The 22476-nt window shown below is 38.8% G+C and overlaps 1 protein-coding gene across 1 annotated transcript; it reads left to right on the forward strand.

The window, feature by feature from the left end:
* The first annotated feature begins 15745 nt into the window (after window positions 1–15745).
* Window positions 15746–20784, forward strand: oxld1 (oxidoreductase-like domain containing 1). The gene is made up of 2 exons (XM_041815976.1): window positions 15746–15916; window positions 19612–20784. Exons 1-2 carry the CDS (start codon window positions 15866–15868, stop codon window positions 20005–20007), a joined length of 447 nt encoding a protein of 148 aa, XP_041671910.1. The 5' UTR covers window positions 15746–15865; the 3' UTR covers window positions 20008–20784.
* Window positions 20785–22476: the final 1692 nt, after the last annotated feature.

The raw sequence follows: 22476 nt of genomic DNA on the forward strand, positions 1-22476 counted from the left end.
ATTAAAGTTGGTGAAGATGGTTTTAAGCAGTATGATGTTATCGCTGCTCTGGAAGCCATGATGAGTACAATGACTGCACGGTTGGAGAACCCAGGGGAGTTTGAGAAATCTCATGGCCTTAATGACACATCTGATCCAGAGATTGTCCCAAAGTCAGAGACTAAGGAGGAGGAGACTCATTCTTATTGAGGAGGACTTTCAGTTCTAGGAAGTAGGTGATGCCACATCAACCCAGCCTGTTTGATGGCCTCGTCTCAAAAACATGGACCAGACGAGGCCCACCTATTTGGAATACATGATCCAGATCTGGCCATCAAACAGACATCGTGTCGTTCCTAGAGCACCTCCTCTTTTTAAAATACCTGTAAATACCCAAACTCATGCCAAAACCAGTCAGGAGAAGAGTAAAAGCATCTTTTCTACTTTGCACTCTTTAATAATAAAAGTTGGTCCTTTTCTGTTAAAATTGCCACTATAGCTATATCTGAGCTAAACGCTTCACTAGTGGTGGCCATCATTTACCGGCTTGTAGTACAACTAAACCGCACCTGAAGCTACCACCTCATTCTCCTCCAGCGACGCTGAATGGTCCACTCGTTTTTTAGACCGTGCATTTCAGAATTTCAGATCAGATCTCTGCAAGATGGATCTGCCTCATGACAGACATACAATCTGGACAATCCATCAACTTTGCAAGGTTATCCAGGGTCTGGGCTAGTCAGCCCTCTCGCCAACATTTTTCAGCGATTTCTTGGGCGTCAGCACTCAAAAATGTCTTTTTAGGTAGTTTTATTTAGGCAAGGCACAACGGACACGTTTTGACTCATTTTGACTCGTGGTCTTCGTCAGTGTTGTCACCATGAGTCGAAACGCGTCCGTTGTGCCTTCCTGAATAAAACTACCTAAAACAGTGATACTCAACATGTGGCTCTGGAGCCACATGTGCCTCTTTTGTCATGATTTGTGGCTCTTTTGTGTCTTAACTTAAAATATTATTTCCCAAGGAAACCTTTAGAAAGGAAAACTTTGACCTCAGAAATTATCCATTGCAAGCAGCATTAATCAGTTTGTTTCCCACACTTTTACAGTAGGATTTAATTGTCAACCTTTGTTTTCGTCTATGTCTCAATTGCCCTTATTTGCCATTTTTGCCACTTTTAATCATTTTTGCTGCTTTTGGCCCAATTTTGCCACTCCTTTTTGCCAATTTCTGCCATTTTCATCACTTTTTGCTGCTGTTATCCTGCTTTTTGCAATTTGCATTTTCTCCTTTTTTACCATTTAAGCTGCCTCTTGCCATTAAATGTCACTTTTCCCCATTTTTTTCTGATTTTCCCACCTTTTTGCTGCTTTTTTCCCATTTTAAACACTTCACTCATTTTTTGCCACCTTAAATACCGTTTTATTACCATTTTTTGCCACCTGTAACACATTTTTTGTCACTTCTCACCCATTTCTGCCACTTTTCTCTCCATTTTTGTGACTTTTCACCCAGTTTTTTGCCATGTTATGCCTATTTTACCCTGGTCACCCATTTTTAGCCACATTTTTGTTGCTTTTTCATCTTTTTTAACCAGCTTTAACCTATTGTTATTGCCAATTTAACCCATTTTTTCAGCACTTTTCACCACTTTGATTGTGGCTCTTGCAAAGGTATTTTTCAACGCTTAGGCTCTTTGATTGAACGGTTTTGCTTAACCCTGACCTAAAAGGACATTCTGAGTGATGACATCTCGTTTTCAAGTAAATGCATAATCCCTCCATTTAGGTCAAGGTCTGCCTGAGGTCTCCTCCACAGGGAGGCGCCCAGAAGGACCTGATCAGATGCTCACACCTCATCTGATTCCTGTCAGTGTGGAGGGGTGGCGGCTCTTCTCCAAGCTCCCTCTGAATGGCTGACCATATCTAATTCTCAGAATGATCTGCATGCACAAAGATCATATATACAAATAAGACAGTTATGTTAAAGAAGGATAAAGTTGATGCTGGGAGACTGAACTGTAAGAGAGGAAAAGTTTGTGGAGCCCTTATAACATCCCTGTTTTTATGATGTGACGTCACATGAGGTGGGAAATAGTAGACTGCCATCAGCATCAGTGGGGTATCACTCACAGACAAACAAATACAGCATAGTACAGAGAAAACATTGTTGACAGTCATCTCTCCAGGGTCTCTAGCCAGACACCTGTCTTTTCAAGGTCACAGCGTGGATAGTGATGAAAGGCCGGGTATCATGTGGTCTGACGTCTGTCGGACTAGCCACGGCACAGATTTGTGTCTCTGTGTTCGCCTAATCTGATGACACATATGAACATCATAACACATAAAGATCATGCAGTCTGACTTTGGCTTATGTCTTACCTACAGAAGCATCATCAAAGCATCATGGGAGTTGTAGTCATTGAATGTTTCTGCAACAGTTGAAGGCTGTACCTCTTTTTATTCCCAATACTTTCACTTCAAAAGCCTCTGACTTTAAAGCGACATTGTGCATGCCTGGCCCAAACTACAGACAAACTATATATTTAACCATATTTGACCATGTCTGCTACAAATAAATCAAATAAATCAATGCTTTCTGTCCAAAGAAGTCAACATGAAGGTTAACAGACTTTGGTTTTTTCTTATGTCTTTACTTAAATGTTCAGTTTTTCAGACTGCTTTGTGATTTTTCTTTGATACGCAGTAAATAAATTTTCACTTGTGATGTTGTAAACAGTTTTTTTATGACAAATATTGTAATACCAGGATGCAGTTAGCTCTAAATTTTCACTACATTCATAAAACACCTCATCAGCATTTAGGAGATAAATGTACATTTCCTTTTTTTCAAGAGATAAAAGTCCAAATCTGAGATCAGTTGTTGAAATTATAGAATAAAATGTCAAAACTACGAAATAAAAAGTCAAAATTAGGAGATAAAATATCAAGAGTATAATATGAAAAGTTCAAAATATGAGATAAAAAGTCATAATTATGTGATAAAATGTCAAAACTATGAGACAAAAAGTCATAACCATGAGATAAAATGTCAAATTATACGATAAAATGTCAAAATTATGTGATAAAATGTCAAAATTATAATATGAAAAGTTCAAAATATGAGATAAAAGTCATAATCATGAGATAAAATGTCAAATTATGTGAAAAAAGTCAAAATTATGTGATAAAATGTCAAAATCATGATATGAAAAGTTCAGAATATGAGATAAGAAGTCATATTATGAGATAAAATGTCAAAATTATGTGATTAAAAAGTCAAAATGATCAGATAAAATGTCAAAATTTGGTGATAAAAAGTCAAAATTATCAGATAAAAAGTCATTATGAGATACAATGTCAAAATTATGAGTTCAAAGTTCCAAATACGAGATAAAAAGTCAAAATTATCAAATAAAAGGTCAATAAAAAGATGAGAACAAAAGTTATGATTATGAGATACAATGTCAAAATTATCAGATAAAATTTCAAAGTTATTAGATAAAGAGTCAAAATTATGAGATAAAAAGTCATAAATATAAGATAAAAATTCATATTTAAGAGATAAAATGTCCTTATCCAGAGATTTTCCCTCAAACAGAGCTGTAGATCCTGTTTGGATAAATGTCAAATGTTCCATAAAAAAGCAGCTGACTCAAACTGAATGAGTTGAGTCATCCTGTATAAGCAGATTTATCAGAATAACTTCCACACCATCAGAGTCTAACGTCATTAAAGTCATCAGAGAAAAGGACCTCAGGCAGCTAACTCAGTGACTTAAATGTGTTGTTTTTCCATCGTGTCTGTCCTTGTTCTCGCCATCACACTGCTGTGTATTTACTCTGTAGATTCCAACGACTGCGTGTCGGCCTGCCAGCTCCTGAGTCCAGGATCATTACTCACAGACTTTCAAGGGTGCACATGGAGCAGCAGTACAGTAGCTGAGTGATAAGAGAGATAACGGCTCTATTCTGGTGTGTCAATAACAGCAGGGTTATCACATGATGTTAGAGCGTCAAACACCAGTGAATGGAGCCATAGCTGATGATGTGAAAGGGGAATGTTTCCTCTGAGGGGGGCTAAAGGGATGAAGTCAAAGTTTATCATCAAAGACATCAGCTGATAGTGATTTTAAACATCTTTAACAGAAGATCTGAAGTAAACTCAAGGATCCTGAACACAGCTAAAGGATGAGTGTGGAGTGTTATGCCATTATCATTGGCCCCTACAAGTGAAAGGAACCTCCTTTTCACTGAGGTTTTATTCAGTGAATCCCACGCCACCCTCAGCACTTGAAAACAATTGTTCCCTCCAGGTGGGGAGAGTGTGTTTGCCCCAAGTGAAGGAGTTCAGATATCTCAGGGTCTCGTTCATGAGTGAGGGTAGAAGGGACCATGAGATCGTCAGGTGGACACAGCCCTCACCTATGGTCATGAACTCTGGGTAAAGACCGAGAGAATAGGCTGACAGGGTCAAGTGGTCAAAATGAGACTCATCAGAGGGTGTCAAGGCTCGGACTTCGAGATAGAGTGAGGAGCTCAGACATCCAAGGGGAGCTTGGTCAAGTGGCTGCTCCTTTGCATCAGAAGCCAGTTGAGATGGTTTGGGTAACTGATAAAGATGCCTTTAATTATGAGATAAAAAGTCTTAAACAACAGTTAAAAAGTCATAATTATGAGATAAACAGTCATAATTATGGGATAAAAAGTCATAATTATGAGATAAACAGTCATAATTATGGGATAAAAAGTCATAATTATGAGATAAATGTTTAAATTATGGGATAAACAGACATAATTATGAGATAAAAAGTCTTAAACAGTTAAAAAGTCATAATTATGGGACAAAAAGTCATTAACAACAGTTTAAAAGTCAATTATGAGATAAAAAATCTTAAACAACAGTTAAAAAGTCATAATTATCAGACAAAAAGTCATTAACAACAGTTAAAAGGTCATAATTATGAGATAAATGTCATAATTATGGGATAAACAGTCTTAAATAACAGTTAAAAAGTCATAATTATGAGAAAAAGTCATTAACAACAGTTTAAAAGTCAATTATGAGATAAAAAGTCTTAAACAACAGTTAAAAAGTCATAATTATGGGATAAATGGTCATAATTATGAGATAAAAAGTCATAACAGTTAAAAAGTCATAATAATGAGATAAACAGTCAAAACTTTGAGATAAATAGTTGAAAATATAAGATAAAAAGTCATAATTTCAACCTTTATCTCATAATTAGGACTTAGGATTTTTTTTTTCTTTTTTTGATAATTGCCTTACTTTCACGTTTTTCTTTTTGGCAGAAATGGGCTTCCATAGAAAAGTACTTTTAAGTAAAGAAGAGAATGAAGTCATAGTTCTGTATTAAGGATCCCACCTGTCTGTCATCATCACGTGATCTAAACGTCATCACCTCGCTGGTTTGCTGTGAATTTTCCAGAATATTTCCTGCTGTGCGTTAGCATCCTCTACCAAAGGTCACGTGAACTCAGAGCAGGAAAAGATGTGAATAAAGTCAGAACATTAGTGCACATGTGAAAACAAATGACTGCTTGATAAGATTGCTGTTGTTGGGGTTTTCCATGCAGGGAGAAGTTTATGTGTTATTTTTCTTGGTTATCTAAATCACCTGCAGTTACGACAGTCTTAGTTTCTCCAGGATGTTATCTAATCTTCTAACAAGGATCCCTCTGACTGAACACACTCTGCCTCCACCTCCCCACGCTCATATTTCATGCGTCTGTATGAAAGGCGTCCAGGCGCCTGCTGCTGCGGTCAGGGGGCCGAGCTGTGATTTATTAGCCGTCCAACTGCTGTGGCCTGATAACCTCTGAGTGTCCTCCAGAGGTGAGACCACCACTGCTCTATTTTAGGCTCCAAGGACCTCTGATACCACATCACACGTGTTTGTTTCATCACGGATAGAGGGGAACTGCAGCACCACAGATAAGACATGAGAAATAACACTAAATCACTGTCTGTCTGAGCTTTCAGTCCGGTGTCACAATGATGGTGATAATGTCTGCCTACAAAAGCTCTGACCACAGTTTATTCAGCAGACAGTGACAGGCTAATATATTATGTAATGTCTGCAGGTTAAAAGAGGGCACACTGCTGTTTATTTAGATTACTATTAGACAAACACTCGGCCTAATGGGGCTGTAAAAGGATGCTTTCTGTTCAGAGACAAAGAGAGAGTCTGTGACTGGGGAGGACGCTTTTAGAGGGTAAAGGGCTCATTTAAGAGGAAGCAGAGTTTTATTTGGGTCTGCTTCCCGCTAAAGAAAACACTGTAGGTAGAAGAAAACTACATGTGAATATGGTTAGGGATTAAATACAGATAGAGTTGACTACATGAGTAATAATGATCTACATCAGCAGCACAGGGAAGAGGCTTGATGGTGCAGGAGCTGAAAACAAAGAATCACCAAGAGTTTTCTTTTTGTTTATAGTTATAATCTTTTTAAAGTCATAATCAAGAGAGTAAAAAGTCATAATTATGAGATAAAAAGTCATAATCAAGAAGAAAAATGTCATAATCAAGAGATATAAAGTGGTAAAAACTGAGATAAAAAGTCAATCATGAGATAAAAAGTCAAAACTATGATATTAAAATGTTGAATTTAAAAGATAAAAAGTTATAATCATGAGATAAAAAAATCAAAATTATGAGTTAGAAGGTCAAAACTGAGATAAAAAGTCGAAATTATGAGATAAAAGTCAAAATTATGTGATAAAAAGTCAAAAATAATGAGCAAAAGTCATGATCAAGAGATAAAAAGTCAAAATGATGAGATTAAAAAGTCATAATTATGAGGAAAAAAGTCAAAATTATGAGATATAATATCATGATCAAGAGATAAAAAGTCATGATCAAGAGATAAAAAGTCATGATCAAGAGATAAAAAGTCAAAATTATGAGATGAAATGTAAAAATAATGTGATAAAAAGTCATAATTATGATCTAAAAAGTCCAAATTATGAGATTAGAAAGTTATAATAGAGATTTAAAAACATCAGAACTATGAGATTTTTAAAAATCTTTTTCATATTTCATTTAGGTTAGTAATATCCTCTTCATTTCACACAGAGATATCAATGAAGAAAAAGATCTGACTGAATAAAAAAAATTTAAAATGCCAAATTCATGCTTGCACTTACAAGGCCAGTTCAAGAAATGTTGAAAAAAGAACACAATGATTGTCAAATCTCATAAACTCATGTTTTATTCACAATAGAGCATAAACACATCAGAAGTTGAAACTGAGAAGTTTTACTGTGTCATGAAAAATATAAGCTCGTTTTGAGTTTGATGCCAGCAGCACATCTCAAAATAGTAGGGACAGGGCAACAAAAGGCTGGAAAAGTAAGTGTTAGTAATAAAGAATAGCTTAAGGGAAACAAGTCAGTAACATGACTTGGTATAAAAGGAGAGGGTGGAGTTTCTCAGAAGGAAAGAGGTTCACCAGTCTGCAAAAAGTGTGTCTAAAAATTTAGAACAATTTTAAACAAATGTTCCTCAACATGAACCTGCAGAGACTTTGAATATCCCACCATTTACAGTCCATAATAGTAGAAAAGATCCAGAGAACCTGGAGAAATCTCTGAGAGCAAGGGACAAGGCTGAAGGCCAGTACTGGTTACTCCTGATCCTGAGGCCTTAAGGTGGATCTGCATCAAAAACAGGCATGATTTTGTACTTTGAAAGCTTCCAGAAACCAAAGTCTGTCAACACAGTTAGCTGTGCCATTGGCACAAGCTGGATCACGCACATGCACATGTCTCTAGTCCAATCAGAATTCAAACATTGGTGTGCATGACCCTCTGCCATCGATGGCGTACGCTCAGAGGAGGCTGATGGCGTGAAGCGATGGCGTGTGATCAGGGGATTTTAAACAGCTTCCTGCAGCAGCGGTGTCAGGAGAGAGAGACGCTCGCTGAGTGCTAATTGGCCCTTCGTGGCTGAGTCTGCATCCTGCTGATGGAGCAGGTATCTGAGACTCAGAGCGGTCGGTCTAATTAATCAGAGACACAAACACACAGAGCTGAGACATGAAGAGCCACACCCCACCAGGCGAGGCTTTCAGATCCCTACATGAACATGATGCTCTATTATAGGAGACAGGAGGAGAGGGTGGCCACCCAGCATGGAAATCATTAACCCATTAGATGATCCCAAACACAGAGAGAGCAGAGGGGAGCATGCAAAAACCCTCATAAAAGCTGCCTCCAGTGTTTGCTCCAGTGGGTCTTTGCTTAAGTACACATCCCAGCACCAGCACAGGTTCTTTTCTGCTTTCAGTCTTTGATGGAGTCAAAGTAAAAAGAGGATCTGAAATGAAATACTGGAGATGAATTAGTGATTGATTTCTTCAGTAAAAAGTTGGACAACACCAGAGTGTCTCTTTCGGCATGGTTTCTCTCTGTACTCAGCGTGTGGCTCTTTTCTGATGATTTGTGGCTCTCTTATGTCTTAATTTGAAACATTATTCCCATTTTTGCAACTTCTTTTTGTCACTTTTCACCCATATTTGACATTTTTATCCTGCTTTTTGCCCATTTATGCTTCCTTTTGCAGTTAAATTCCCATTAATTCCAATTTTTCCACCGTTTTGCTGATTTTTGCCCATCTCAGTCACTTTTCACTTATTTTTTGCAACGTTTTCATCTTTTTGGGACCATTTTTGCCACCTGTAACTCATTTTTTTTACCACTTCTCAGCCATTTTTTTCCACTTTCTGCCCTTTTTTGGCACTTTTCCCTCAGTGTTTGCCCGTTTGCCTATTTTTGCCACTTCTCACCAATTTAAGCTACCTTTTTCAATTAAATGCCACCTATTTCCCAATTTGCCTCTCTTTGATACGTTTTGCCCATTTTTCCACCTTTTTGCTGATTTTTGCCACCTGTAACTCATTTTTTTCACCACTTCTCAGCCATTTTTGCCACATTCTGCCCTTTTTTTCCACTTTTCTCCCAGTGCTTGCCACTTGTAGCCCATTTTTACCACTTCTTTTGTCACTTTCAAACCTTTTTTGACATTTTTATCTTGCTTTTTACATTTTTTCTGTCCCTTTCCTTAAACTTATTTTATAGTCACTTCCCACCCATTTAGGACGCCACACACCACACACACAATTATATGGTGTTTATATGATTTAGTATGGCTTCAGTCTGGTTTGTTTACATGCATTTTAATATTCCAGTTTCAGTTAACACAGTAGTTTGGCCTTTTTAACTGTATGTAAGCGTACAGATTGTCATAGAGTCCTATTCTTTTTTTTTTTTTTAACAGGAATGTGTTTTGTTTTCTGAGACTGCCTTTTGTTTGGCTTTCTTCTGCGGCACACTGATAAAACAGGCTAAAAACCCAAACTGAAGTGAGATCAGAGCGCCTAAACATCAGAGCTAAGGCTTTAAAAACAAAACTCCCTCCTTCCTCCCTGTTAGCAGCTCCCAGACCCTTCAACGCTCCACATCCACCTAAACAAACATCATCCAGCGATGAGCTACACATTTACAGCCTCTAACTCCTCTGTTTGTCTTTGTCCCTCTGAGGATGTTCATCTGATTCAAAGTCGTTCATCTCAGCCGCTTCTGTTGTTTATTTACAGCCTTACATCTGAACCACAGAGCTGCTGCTTCAACTGAATAACCGAGGTGGTCGTTTTCATGACCTCTGATTGGTCCGTGCAGCTTTACATTACAGACAGAAACAGGCGATGCATTCAAACGGCTTCATTTGTTTTTACGTCACAGACCTTGATGTGACCTCGCTGGTAGACTTAGAAATGATTTACCAGCAGTGAGATGGGAACAGACCTGAGGGTAAACATTGGGCGGATTCACAGAAGCGCTCAGTTAGAGGGTCAGAGGTCAGCAGACTCAAACTCTCATGACAAAACAATACTTAAACTTAATGATATGTCAAACAGTATGCCGGCTCACTCGTCACCTCAAAGCAAAAAGGTTCCTGAGTCAGACCCTGGTTGGAAAGTGACGTTCTGTATAGAGTTCGCATGCTTCAGGTACTCCTGCTTCCTCCCACAGTCAAAAGACCTTCCTGCAGGCTGACTGAGGACTCTAAATTGCCCATAGATGTGAGTGTGATTGCCTCTCTGGGGACCAGTCTAAAGTGTAGTACGGCTCGCCCTACGACAGCTGGGATTGGCTCCAGGCTCCATATGTCATGAGTATTTGAAATCAAACATGCTTTTTTAATTGAATGGATTCGTCATTCAGAATGAGAGTAGGTCAGTAAGTTAGCAGTGGAGGTGTGTGGTGCTCTGCAAGCCGTCACTCCTCACTTTTGTTGTTGTTTTGGTTTACAGCTGCCTGGAGGCAGAATTTGCATGCTCCGTAACTCCATCCCGTCTTCTTCCTCTTCATGAAACAAACACACATTCCAGCCAATCCTGACAGCTCTGAATCTTTGCTGCGTGTCACTGACTTGTCATTTCAGGGCAGTGTCACAGACGCTGATACAGTGAGGTCTTTGTGCATCCAGGACAAAGCTGCCGCTGTTAGGGAGCAAGTAGGACGTAGAGGAGAGACACCTGAGCCCCTAAACACCTCTGTGTTACCTTTTTAACACAGACTGTCAGACTCTGAGCTCATCTCTGCTGATCTATTAATACAGCAGGCGTCAGGGTAGGAGTGATACAGAACATGAACAGAAAACATTTACTTTTTCCTGTTTGAAGGAGTGGAGGTAAGCTGTTTGCTCAGACTGTTGACTCAGCTGCAGCTAAAAAAACTTCCTCATAACAGCAGGAGTCATTCTGAGGTAGTGTGGTACTGAGGTAATGTGAAGAAAAATCGATATAAACTGGCAAAATAGTGCTAACTGGGAAAGAAAAAATAGATATTGGCAGACAATGGTCAAACTGGCAAAAATGGGCATATCAGATAGTGAAATGTGGTTGAAATGGGAAAATTGGGTATAAAAAGTGGTAAAATGGGGTTAATAGTGGCAATAATGAGTCAACAGAGGCAACATTAGGCTTCTGTGGCAAGAACTGGTTTAGAAGTGGCAAAAACAGGCAGAAAAAAGTAGTGGAAAGGGTTTAAAATGGCAAAAATGTTTAAAAATATGTGGGACAAAATGATGAAAACTGGTTTAAATTTGGCAAAATTGGTGTAAAGTGGCAACTGTGGAATTAAAAACATATTTTGTAGTTTTTATAGGGAATCTGTAGACCCCCTCTCAGTGCCTTGCGACCCCCAAGGGGGCCCCAACCCCAAGGTTGAGAACCACTGTGCTAGAGCATTCTTCAGGACTGAGATCTCAGACGTTGTTTCTGGAATCTGTTGGAGCCACTCTCCCAGTTTGGGGGTTACTGGGAGAGTGGCTCCACAGTCACCTTCACTCCCCACATCTTCTCTCGCTCTTCTTTCAGCTCTTGGCATTTCTGAAGCTTCTCGTGTTCCTTCTTTCTGATGTTGCCACCACTTGGGATTGCCGCATCTGTCACTTATGGCGTCTTCTGCCGCTCATCGATCACCTCAACGCCCAGCTGACTGGCCACCATCTGTTTGCCAGTTTGGATCTGGAAGTCCCACACGACTTTAGCCTAGGTGTTCTGGACCACCTTTGGGGGTGTCCTGCATCTTGATCCAGGGACTTCCAGCCCAGACTCGGCACAGATGCTCCTTGCTTACTTGCTTGCTTACTGCACGGTCACAGAGGTATCACAGTCTGCACCTGAGGTCCTGTCTGATGTGGCAGACCCCAGCCTCTACTGGTCTTGTGCTTGGGGCCCGTTCTCGTGTTCCCCTATTCTTCAGCCCAGCCTTTTCCAGCCATTGAAAGCCTTTCTGATATCAGCCGTGTGCAGGGCCTTCTCCTTCCAGGATGGCTCCTCTGCCTCCTCATCCTCCTCCTTGGGTTTCTGCTACCATCTTTCTGCTGAAGTCTTGAATGTTGTGACCCATCATGGTGTAAATACTGTTAGTGCAGTAAACTTTGCAAACACTGCATCTCTGTATTTGGTTTGTGCAACCTTCCATTCACACATAATGTTTAACTGTTGATCTGGTGTCCCCAAGGCCTCCAGGAATCCTCCCAGCCCCCATGGGAGTCCTCAGCCTGGACTTTGGGGACCTCTAGGTCGTGGGAAATGCCTCAAAAGTATCAGAATATATCAAAAATAGCTTTCTTTTCTCTGAGTATTTGTCATGTGCTTTCCTTAATCTAGCCCTCAGTCATTCTGGGCCCCTCAGGAAACGCCTGCCGGAGGTGGAGTAGGGCTCCAGGACGTCCAGAGAGAAAGGTGTTGGGGGAAACTTAATCCAGCAGCAGCAGGGCTGTGGGGGGACTGATGGTGAGGGGAGGCTGGTGGCATTCTTGGAGAAAAAGGACCCCTCAGCCTTCTCGGTGCTCACATACCTGACATACTTAAGACATTCTCAGAGCTGACCTATCCCAGCAGACACTTTCACCATCATCTTAGCCATTACTGGATAAACGTGAAAACAAACACAGAGGTAACAAAACCCTGCTGAACTGACTAGGATGATACTGATGAAACCATTATCATAAGAGTTAGACTGAATCATTGCTGCTGTTTAATGTCTGTGTCCATTCTCCTCCCTGTGTACACAGATTAAACTCTATTATTCTGATTGTTTGCCGCCCATCCGCTCCTCCATTATATCAGCAGCCTTTTAATTGTGGTGAGCTCTGTGTTTGAGTAAAGCTCTGAGTTTCTATGAAGCATGACTGAGGCTCTCCTTGGAATAAAGTCACATTGTGATCGGGGCCCCTGGTGAGATAGCATGCCCCACCACACACCTGGTATCTCATGCCAGGCCGAGCAGCTGCTCTGTTTCCACACCGGGTTACCATGGATGAGGCTTGCAAACATTCAAGTCTGTGGGGACGTCAGACTCCTTCTCCTGATACCAAACACACACAAATCTGCTCACGCTTCAGCGACAGGGTCAAAGAAATTGGCAGGAACAGTGAGGAAGTGTTTAACTAAATTTAAACAGAGGAAAAATACATCAAAAGAGGGTTTATTTTCACCACTAAAAGAGCTGTTTTCATCGCTAAATCTTCATTATGTAATCCCGTAAGACTCTTTCAATGCAAGGAGAGGTACTGCATCACATCTAGGTCAGTGGAAGCTTCAGGAGAGGAAAGTTTCAGCATTTAATAATCTACCTACAGTGAAGAAAACACAAGTATCTCATTGTTCAGCGACAGCAGGGACTTTAAAAATGTTTTTCAAGTCAAGAGAAAGTCATAAGTCCATGCTACGAAGCTCAGAGTCACAAAAAACTAGTCCAGTGTTGCTTTGTGTTCTGTAATATGAGTGTACAACTATACTGAATGCCACAGACTGTAAGTTAGACTACACACATATATCCTTAGGGGACATTTTCTGCACCTATTTTAAATGCTTAAATTCATAATTTATATTATTTTACATTTTTTTTTTTTTGTTTTTTTCTGTTATCACTTCCAGCTCTGATCATGACATAGCAAATCTTTGGTCATTGTCATGATTTTATGTGTTTTTAACCCTTTCAATGCCAGTTTGTTCAATTTTTAATTCAGCAGAATGAGAAATTTTCCACAATAAAATGCTAAGTGGATTTTTTTTTTCTTAACTATCATCAAAGAAGGTCATAAGTCATCAATTACCACGGGCATTGAGTTTTATGCATTTTTATATTTGTGCAGTGTGTAGAAATTTGTGGAAATTATGCAAAAGAAGGACCCCTAGGAAACGTTTGGTTATATTATAATTTTTTTTTTTCTAATCATTTTTTTTTTTTTTTTTTTTTAGTTCTAATCATGACATCATTTGAAATACCTGATACCCTAAACTTTTGACTTCCTGTTTGGAGATTTCTGATCAGTGGGTATTAATGCAGCTTGGCACAGAACATTGACCTGCAGCGTGCCCCGAATGAAGCATGTCGAAGTGGCGCTTCAGAGATGCAGTTTCTCATATCTAACATGCAAAACCCAACATTGTAATCATATCTGCACCCACACATTTTATTTAATTTCTTTATATGCCTTTATTTCACAGATCAATAAAAACACCCTACTGTAAGTGTGTCTTTTCAGTGCCCTACGGATACACACTTGAACCAAAAAGGGTAATGGCGCCGTCTAGTGGTTAGTTGTAAAAATTGCACGTCTAAGGTTCCCATTAAAAATTACATCACAGATAATGGCGGTAAACAGTGATACATGGTATTGCAAATTTGCAATCAAAATAAGTAATTATAATGGGTTTAAATAGGCTAATTTTGTACCCAAGGGACACCAACGTGAGTTTTTTTTTCTATACACGATACCTAACAGGCCAATGTAATGATTTGGCTTGAAAATTATATCAACAGAACAAAAGAACCAACAACAGAACCAAATTGGTTCAAGAATTTCAAACAGAATACAAAAAAATGTGCCCAGATATCCCTAAGGGTTAAAATAGTCAGATGTACAGCTGCTTTCATCATAGAGAATGGTGTCTATCCCATTTCTACAGAGCACTCTAGTCATCTGTTTTCAGCACTATGTAACTTTGGCAGCAGGCAGCAGTTCACTCAAAAGTGCATATAGCTTCCCAGCACTGGTTCACACACCAGGTTCAGCTAAAAAGAAGCCAGTCAGCCTGTGTCGATACTGTTTGATACAACAGTTCAGGCTAGGAGACGGAAGAGGACGGTGGCAGGTGAAGATAAGCAGAGAAGAGGAGCGTGCAAGGGATGATTTCCAGGCAATTATGTTCAGTCTTTGTGGAGACTAGAGCAGGGGTGTCAAACTCATGGCCCGGGGGCCAAATCCAGCCAATGGTGCAGTTATATCCGGCCCGCATGATCATTTCTTATTCTTATTATAACTGGCCCACTGGTATGAGGTCTGCAGATTCCCTCCACAATAAAAATATCAATTTAAGCCCTATGATTTCAATATCCCTGTTGAGTCATAAAAAAATGAAAAAGGGTAAAAATTATCAGATAAAAAGTCAGGAATGTGGGGGAATAAATGATGTGTGTTTTAATTTCATATTTTCAATTTAGCATCTCAGAATCATGACTTAAACCTAGGATTTTGACTTTTTATTTCATATCTTAACATTTTCAATTCATAATTTTGACTTTTATCACATATTTAACCTTTTGGATTTAAAATATTACATTTTAACTCATATTCTGACCTTTTTAACTAAATATTTCAAATTTTATTTCATATTTTGACCTTCCTACTCCTAACTTGACTTTTAATCTCATATTTTTTTACCTTTTAGGCTGAAAATGTATATAATCTGAACTGATATTTTGACATTTTAAACTCATGATTTTAACGTTCTAGCTCATTTATCTGCTTTATAAAACCAATTTTTGACTTTTAATAACGTATTTTGGCCTTTTGAACACACGTTTTTTCATCTCAGAGTTTGAGCTAGACTAATCCTGTTAGCTTTATTCAACAGATAATAAATTATATTTATTGCACTGAATTAGTAAGGGTTATATTAACATCATTATAAAATGAACACAAATAAGGCGTTTCATTACTTAGGCTCGTTGTAACATTACCGTCAAATCACATACAAGCCCAATGCTGACACCTAGTGGACAGAGGTGATAAATACAGCCGTTTCCATATGATCCGCCCCTAACGATTTCCTCTCTTATCATTGGCTGCATTCATGAGCTCACCTTTTGATTGGTTGCATCATTTCTGCCGTCCAATCAGCGTGTCTGTTTACCAACGCTCACAGTGAAAGGAAGTGACGGAGCTAAATAGCTAAACAGAAACTGTGGCTGTCGCCTTAAAGAGGGGAATAGCTCATAAAAAATAGCGTTTTTAAAACATGAATTTTATAAAGACATAGCCCGACTTCGTATTTCTGTCACGATGTTGTGCTCGAGTGTGAATGCTGTGAGGTCGACGCTGTCCTTACACAAGGTTGGTATCAAAGCTAACGGTGCTATGAAGCTAGCGGGGGAGAAACTAGCCTCTTATTTCTGACACGAGCAGGCTTGACAGGTTGACTTTGACTCAACCTCTGCTTTTGTGAAGCTATTTCTAATCCATTCAGACTCTACTTTGTATTGACTCCACTTATTTTTAAGTAATTTTGGTACAAGTAGCCGCCAGCTAGCTGGGGATTTGTAGAGTTTGGCTCTGAAACACTCACAGCTGAGATTATCAGCATGAGTCTGAATCTTTAATCACAGGGTTTTCTTATGAAAGTGGATGAATCTAAACAGCTGTGTCATGGCCTTCTGTTGAACTGGTTTCCACTGGCACGATGTTGCATTTACATTACATGTGAATGGGCTAGTTTTCCACTATCTGTGTATTTATGAGCTGTCTGTAAAACTGGAAACAACATAGACGTATTTTTTTTCTTTCTGTTGCTAAAGACACTGCAAAAACACATTCACTACTCCCTGTTTCTCCTACTGGCTAGACCAGGAGTTTTCAAAGTGTGTGAGAGTGAGCCTCCCCTAAGAAGACTTTATTCATTCGGTGGACCCCCACCCACAAAAAGGATTCAGATTAGAAAAAAAAACAACATTTCAAACAGTTATGTCTAATCTTTAAACCTTTTTAACATTAATATATTTGGATATTTTGGTTTGCAAATGTCCTTAAACATCTGCCTTTCCCTCTTATTCAGTTATAATGCCATCACATACCCCTTTTTCATATTTTTGGGGCCATTTTACAACTTCTTTTTACACTTTTATCCCATTTCATCTTTAAATATCTCATTTCTACCCCCAATTTTTTGCTCATCGTTGCAACGTCTTTTTGCCACTTTTTCCCAACTTTTGCCCCCCCCCCCCTTTTTTTTTTTTTTTTTTTTTTTTTTTTTTTTTTTTTTTACAATTTTTTGCTACTTCTTTCCATTTAGGCTATATTTTGCCATTAAATACCACATGTCTCCTTTTTTCCCCATTTTTTTCCACTTCTTTTTGCCACTTTATCCCATTTTTTCCCCTTTTCACCATTTTTTCCCCCACTTTTCACCCATTTAAGCTATCTTTGACACTAAATAACACTTTTTCTCCCATTTTTTTGCCCATTTTGACACTTTTTTTTTTCAACTTTTTACCCATTTTTTGCTACTTTCACCTTTTTCACCCTTCATCATTAAATATCCTTTTTTCCCCAAATTTTTTGCTCATTTTTGCGATGTCTTTTTGCCACTTTTATCCCCTTTTTTGCCCCCCCCTTTTTTTTTTTTACAATTTTTAGCCACTTTTGTCCATTTAAGCTACCTTTTGCCATTAAATACCACTTGTCTCATATTCCCAATGTTTGCCTCTTCTTTTTGCCATTTCTTCCCATTTTTGCCGTTTTACACATTTTTTTGCCACTTTTTCCCATTTAAAGTACCTTTTGCCATTACATACCATTTGTTTCCTCTTTTATGCCCATTTTTGCCACTCTTGACTGCTTTTTGCCCATTTAAGTCACTTTCCACTCATTTTTTGTCACTTCTCACCCATTTCTGCTACTTTCTGACCATTTGTCCACTTTTTCTCCCCATTTTCGCCCGTTTTCACCAATTTTTTACTGTTTTTGACCATTTTGCCACCTTTTACCTATTTCTATTGCTACCTCAAGCTGTTTCTGCCACTTTTCACCTCTTAGATCGTGGCTTTTGCAAAGGTATTTTTCTACAATGTGGCTCTTTGGTTGAGGAACACTGCTGTATAGCATAGTCTCAATTGTAACTATAAGTCTGTCCATTTTGCTGAATTCACAACAGAGGTCCTCAAAACAGATCACTTTTATTCAAGTTTATGGTTCCGCACCTTCCCTGAAGTTCTGTGGCACCCCCCAGGGGAGGCCTGCCTCACACTTTGAAAACCACTGAGCTAGACAACATGACTTATAGTGTGTTTTCACAGGAGAAAATCTTTACCATAAACATGGATAATAGCAGTGATTCCCTCTCTCTACTCCTCAGCATTGATTGTGTTTTTCCCAGATGTGTAAGCTGGTTTCTGGGGCCCGTACAGCTGGGGCTGGCAAAAGTGGGCAAAAGGTGGCTGAAGAGTGGCAAAAATTGGTTAAAAGTGATGAAATGCATGGCAAAATTGGGCAAAAAGTGGTAAGACAAGGTCAAAAATGGCTAACAATTGGCATTAGGGGCCAAAAAAAGGGTTAAAAGTGGCAAAAACATGTTGAAAGTGTCAAAAAGGTGGTAAAAAATGGGTTACAAGTGTCCAAAGGGTTAAATGTTGTAAATAAGTGGTAAAAATGGGTTAATAGTGATTTTAAAAATGGAAAAAAGTGGCCAAACAAAGGCAAAGTGAGTGAAAATTAGCAAGAAGGTGGCAAAAATGGGTTACAAGTGGCAGAAAAGTGGCAAAAGGGGTTAAGAGTGATTTAAAAAATTGGCAAAAATGTCCAAGTAATAGCAAGAGTAGGCAAAAAAATGGCATCAAAGGTAGCAAAAATTGATTAAATGTGGTAAAAAGTTGCAAAAATGGGTCAAATGTATTTTAAAAAGTTGCTAAATTGCAAAAAGCAGCAAAAATAGTTTAAGTTGTCAAAATAAGTGGCCAAATGGGTAGAAAAATTGGTGAACTTGGTTAAAAGTAGCAAGAATTAATGATTTTAACACCAATTTCAACTCAGTAATAGCTTGCCAAATGAGCTAACTGTTAGCCAGGATGCTAGCACCAATGCTACTGATCCAACACACACACACACTAATATCATCAGTAAATCACAGCTGGATAGGGTCCATTCTCTGGGTTTTTCAGGGGCCCAGCCAGATCCCCAAGGCACACTAGTGTGCTTGGCCACTTCATTTGAGAACCGCTGCACTAATGCAACCCCATACCATCAGAGATGTAGGCTTTAGAACTGAGCCAGGAGAACAAGCAGGACAGTCCCTCTCCTCTTTAGTCTGCAGGAAGCTGCATCCGTGGTTTCCAGATCCCTTCAAACTTTGATTCATCTGACCACAGAACAGTTTTCCATTTTGCCTCAGTCCATTTTAAATACTGAGAGAAGACGGCTGCATTTCTAGATCCTGTTGACATCTGGCTTCTTCTTTGCATGATACAGTTTTAACTTGCATTTGTTGATGACAAAGAAAACTGTGTTGAAAGTGTTCCTGAGCCCAGCAGGGATTTCCAGTACAGAATCATGCCAGTGCAGATCCACCTGAGGGTCCCACGAGCATCCAATATTGACCTTCGACCTTGCCTCATGTGCACAGATTTCTCCAGACTCTCTAAATGGTGGGATTTTCAGAGTCTTCACTATTTTATGTTGAGGAACATTTTCTAAAGTTGTCCAACAAATTTTAGACACAGTTTCTTGCAGAATGATAAACACCTGTCCATCTTTACTTCTGAGAGACTCTGCCTCTCTGAAATTTTCCTTTTATACCCAGTCATGTTACTGACCTGTTTTCAGTTAACCTAATTAGTTCAAAATTCTCCTCCAGCTGTTTTTCATTCGTACCACTTACTTTTCCAGCCTTTTGTTGCCCTCTGCCCAAGTTTTTGAGATGCATTGCTTCAACCAATGTTCTAATGCACTCATTACACATCTGTGCGTGCACATCATGGATGAATTAAGTTTAATGAGTTTTTTTTTTTTTTTAACATTCTCATTGTATTGTTTTCCAGCTGTGCCTCCTCTCCCTTCTAAACCTGAGACATCAGCTCCATCATTGCCTCCTGGAGTCATGGAGCAGACCTCCACACTGTGGCACTATTCGCTGCCTCTCCTCCACTCTGGATTCAGCTCCTCCTCCCACACTGGCTGACTCCTCTGAGTGCTCTGAACCAGAACCGAGCCGCAGCCCCTCTACATGGACTCCACAGCAGGGTCCACCTCCTGCTCCCACTCACTGCTGCATGAGTGGCTGTCATAACTGTGTGTGGATCGAACACGCAGAGCAGCTGCTGGAGTATTACACCGACGGAGGGGAGCGGGCGCTCGCTGCTATTGAGGAGAACGTCCTCGATGAAAACTTGAAAACGTATCTAAAGATGGAGATCAGACTTTTAAAGAAGAAATGACAGACGAATTTACTGCCTCAGATAAAAGCTTTCACTGTCAGACTGTGAGCACTTTATACACTGCAAAAACTCCAATCTAAGCAAGTTTATTTTTAAAATTTCAAGGCAAAATATCTCTTTACACTTACAAAGCAGCATTCATCTTACAAGTCAGAAGATGAGGTCTGCACTGCTTGTGATAAAAACCTGCCAACAGGATTGTCAAATCAGTCTTGTAGTTTTCATTCAACCAGTGAGACGATCCCTGAGCAGGCTTTTGGCTCTGGTATCAACCGCCTAGCCCAGCAGTGTTTGTCGCTCAGTATGTAAGTTTTGGACCAATGGTTCTCAACTGGTCCAGCCTCAGGATCCACCGGTCTGTCTTACGACAGATCGCAACCCAAGTTTCCAAAAACTTTTCAACAGTGCATCGTTAGTTATTTATATATGTTGCAGTTCAGAGCATGATTGGACCAAAACACCTGATGTGAAAAAGAAAAGGGACAAAAGTGACAAATTTTATACCCTTTTTCTTGTCATTATGTGTCAATTTTTGCCAATTTTCCAGAGAACTTGTGAAAGTACTTCATCGTCATGGGAAAAGTAGCTATTTATTGCAGTAAGAGGTAAATTAGATAAATTAGTTAAAATACTGATCAAAAATTTAGTTTTATCCAATTTCATACTAAACAGGGTAAAATAAAAGGTATCAGTGCATGTCCAATAAGGACTTCAGGACTTTTGCCACCATAATTTTTTTTTTCCGGACACCGTCGCAACCCACTGAAAACTGCTCAGTGACCCACTTTTGGGTCCGACCCACCAGTTGAGAACCACTGGTCTAGAGCAGGGGTGTTGATCTTAATCACAGCATGGGCCAGATTCTGGATTCAGGACTAACCTGAGGGCCTAACAGGGTCACCTTTTTAACCAGAAACCGTCAGCTTGATTTCAACAGTAATAAAATAATAATAATAATTTTTAAAAAATATAGCACTGATGATAAATTATTTTGACATTTAAAAAGTTAAAAAGATAAGTTTAAAGGCTCACAATCTGAGAAAAGTAAATTTATTAGTTCAAAAAGGTCAAAACATGGAATTGAAATTGAAAAATAATGTTTTTTAATGGCAAATATATTAGAAAGAGAGAAAAAATCATGAGTTTAAAAGGTCAAATATGAATTAAGATTTATAATCATGAAATTAAAAGTCAAAATCTGATTCAAAATGTTAAATTGTGAGTCTAAAAGGTCAAACTATGAGATTACGAAGTCAAAGTTTGGAGATGAAAATATGAGGTAAAATACAAAATAATGGGTTAAAAAGGTCAAAAAATCACTTAAAAACTAGAATTATGACTCTTAAAGATCAAAATATTATATAAGAAGTCAAAATTATGAGTTGAAATGCTCAAAGTATGAAATTAAAAGTCAGAATCCTGAGTTTGAGTCCTAATTGTGAGATGCTAAATTGAAACTTTGAAATTAAAACACAAATTAATTTCTTTTCCTACATTCATGACTTCTTATCTGAATATATTTTCTCCTTTTTCAGATTTTGTGTCATAACAAGGATATCTTAAATCGTTAAGGATAAGTTCACATTTTTATACCTGAGGAAATCTGCAGACCTCAGACTGATGGGCCAGTTATAACAGAAATATGAGAACATCGTGGGGGCCAGATTTAACTGTTCCACAGGCCAGATTTGGCCCCTGGGCCTTGACTTCGACACCTGTGGTCTAGAGGGTGTTTTAGGCAGCCATAGGTCTAAATGGGTCAATAAAGAAATGTCAAGTTCTGATTAGACTGCTGCTACAGCTGCATCCATGCTAGTCTGTTTGCATGCCACCATTGTTTACAGGCCCGCATTCACTTTAAGTAAACCACACCCATAGCAGCCGCCTGTTTCTCATATCAGCTTGAAGCTTTGCAAAATGGACAATCTGTCAGCTTCGCAAAGTTACCATTAATGGGAGTTGAGGGCTTTAAATGTCCCACCTGCTCCAGAATAATTGCTTAGATTTGAATTTCTGCAGTGCAGCTCTACTCACTGATTTTACTCCGTGTTCACTTCTTGCCTCCTGTGAGTCATACAGTTCAAGTCTGCACGTTTTAAGAAAACTGAACAATTTTCCAAGTTGAGATGTGAAAGTTATCTCTATGTGCACTGATATTTTATCATTCTTTTTAAATTCTCCATCCTGTCACGCACAATATTCTGGAAGTACATCAAGAAATCTTAGAAGTATTGTTTCAGCATGACTGTTTTAGGTCTGACTGTGATTCATTAAGCTGTTGAGTCAGTGACGGTTTATTCATGAAGCACTTTTGCACATTTATTTTATTTATGTTTGTTTGAACTGAGCTGTTAATAATATATTTTTATGTGTCAACTAATCTTTATTATATTAAAGACTGTTGTATTATGTATTTGGCTTTTATTCATAGAAGTTTTGTTAAATAAATGTTCATTAAAAATGGCAAAA

This window comes from Cheilinus undulatus, linkage group 20, assembly GCF_018320785.1.
Source record: "Cheilinus undulatus linkage group 20, ASM1832078v1, whole genome shotgun sequence".
NCBI lineage: Eukaryota > Metazoa > Chordata > Actinopteri > Labriformes > Labridae > Cheilinus > Cheilinus undulatus.

Excerpts from the sequence above, each read along its gene's own strand:
- oxld1 (XM_041815976.1), top strand. The coding sequence starts at position 15,866 with ATGTTGTGCTCGAGTGTGAATGCTGTGAGGTCGACGCTGTCCTTACAC. Across the intron at positions 15,917-19,611 it reads CGACGCTGTCCTTACACAAG|CTGTGCCTCCTCTCCCTTCT; the intron begins GTTGGTATCAAA and ends ATTGTTTTCCAG.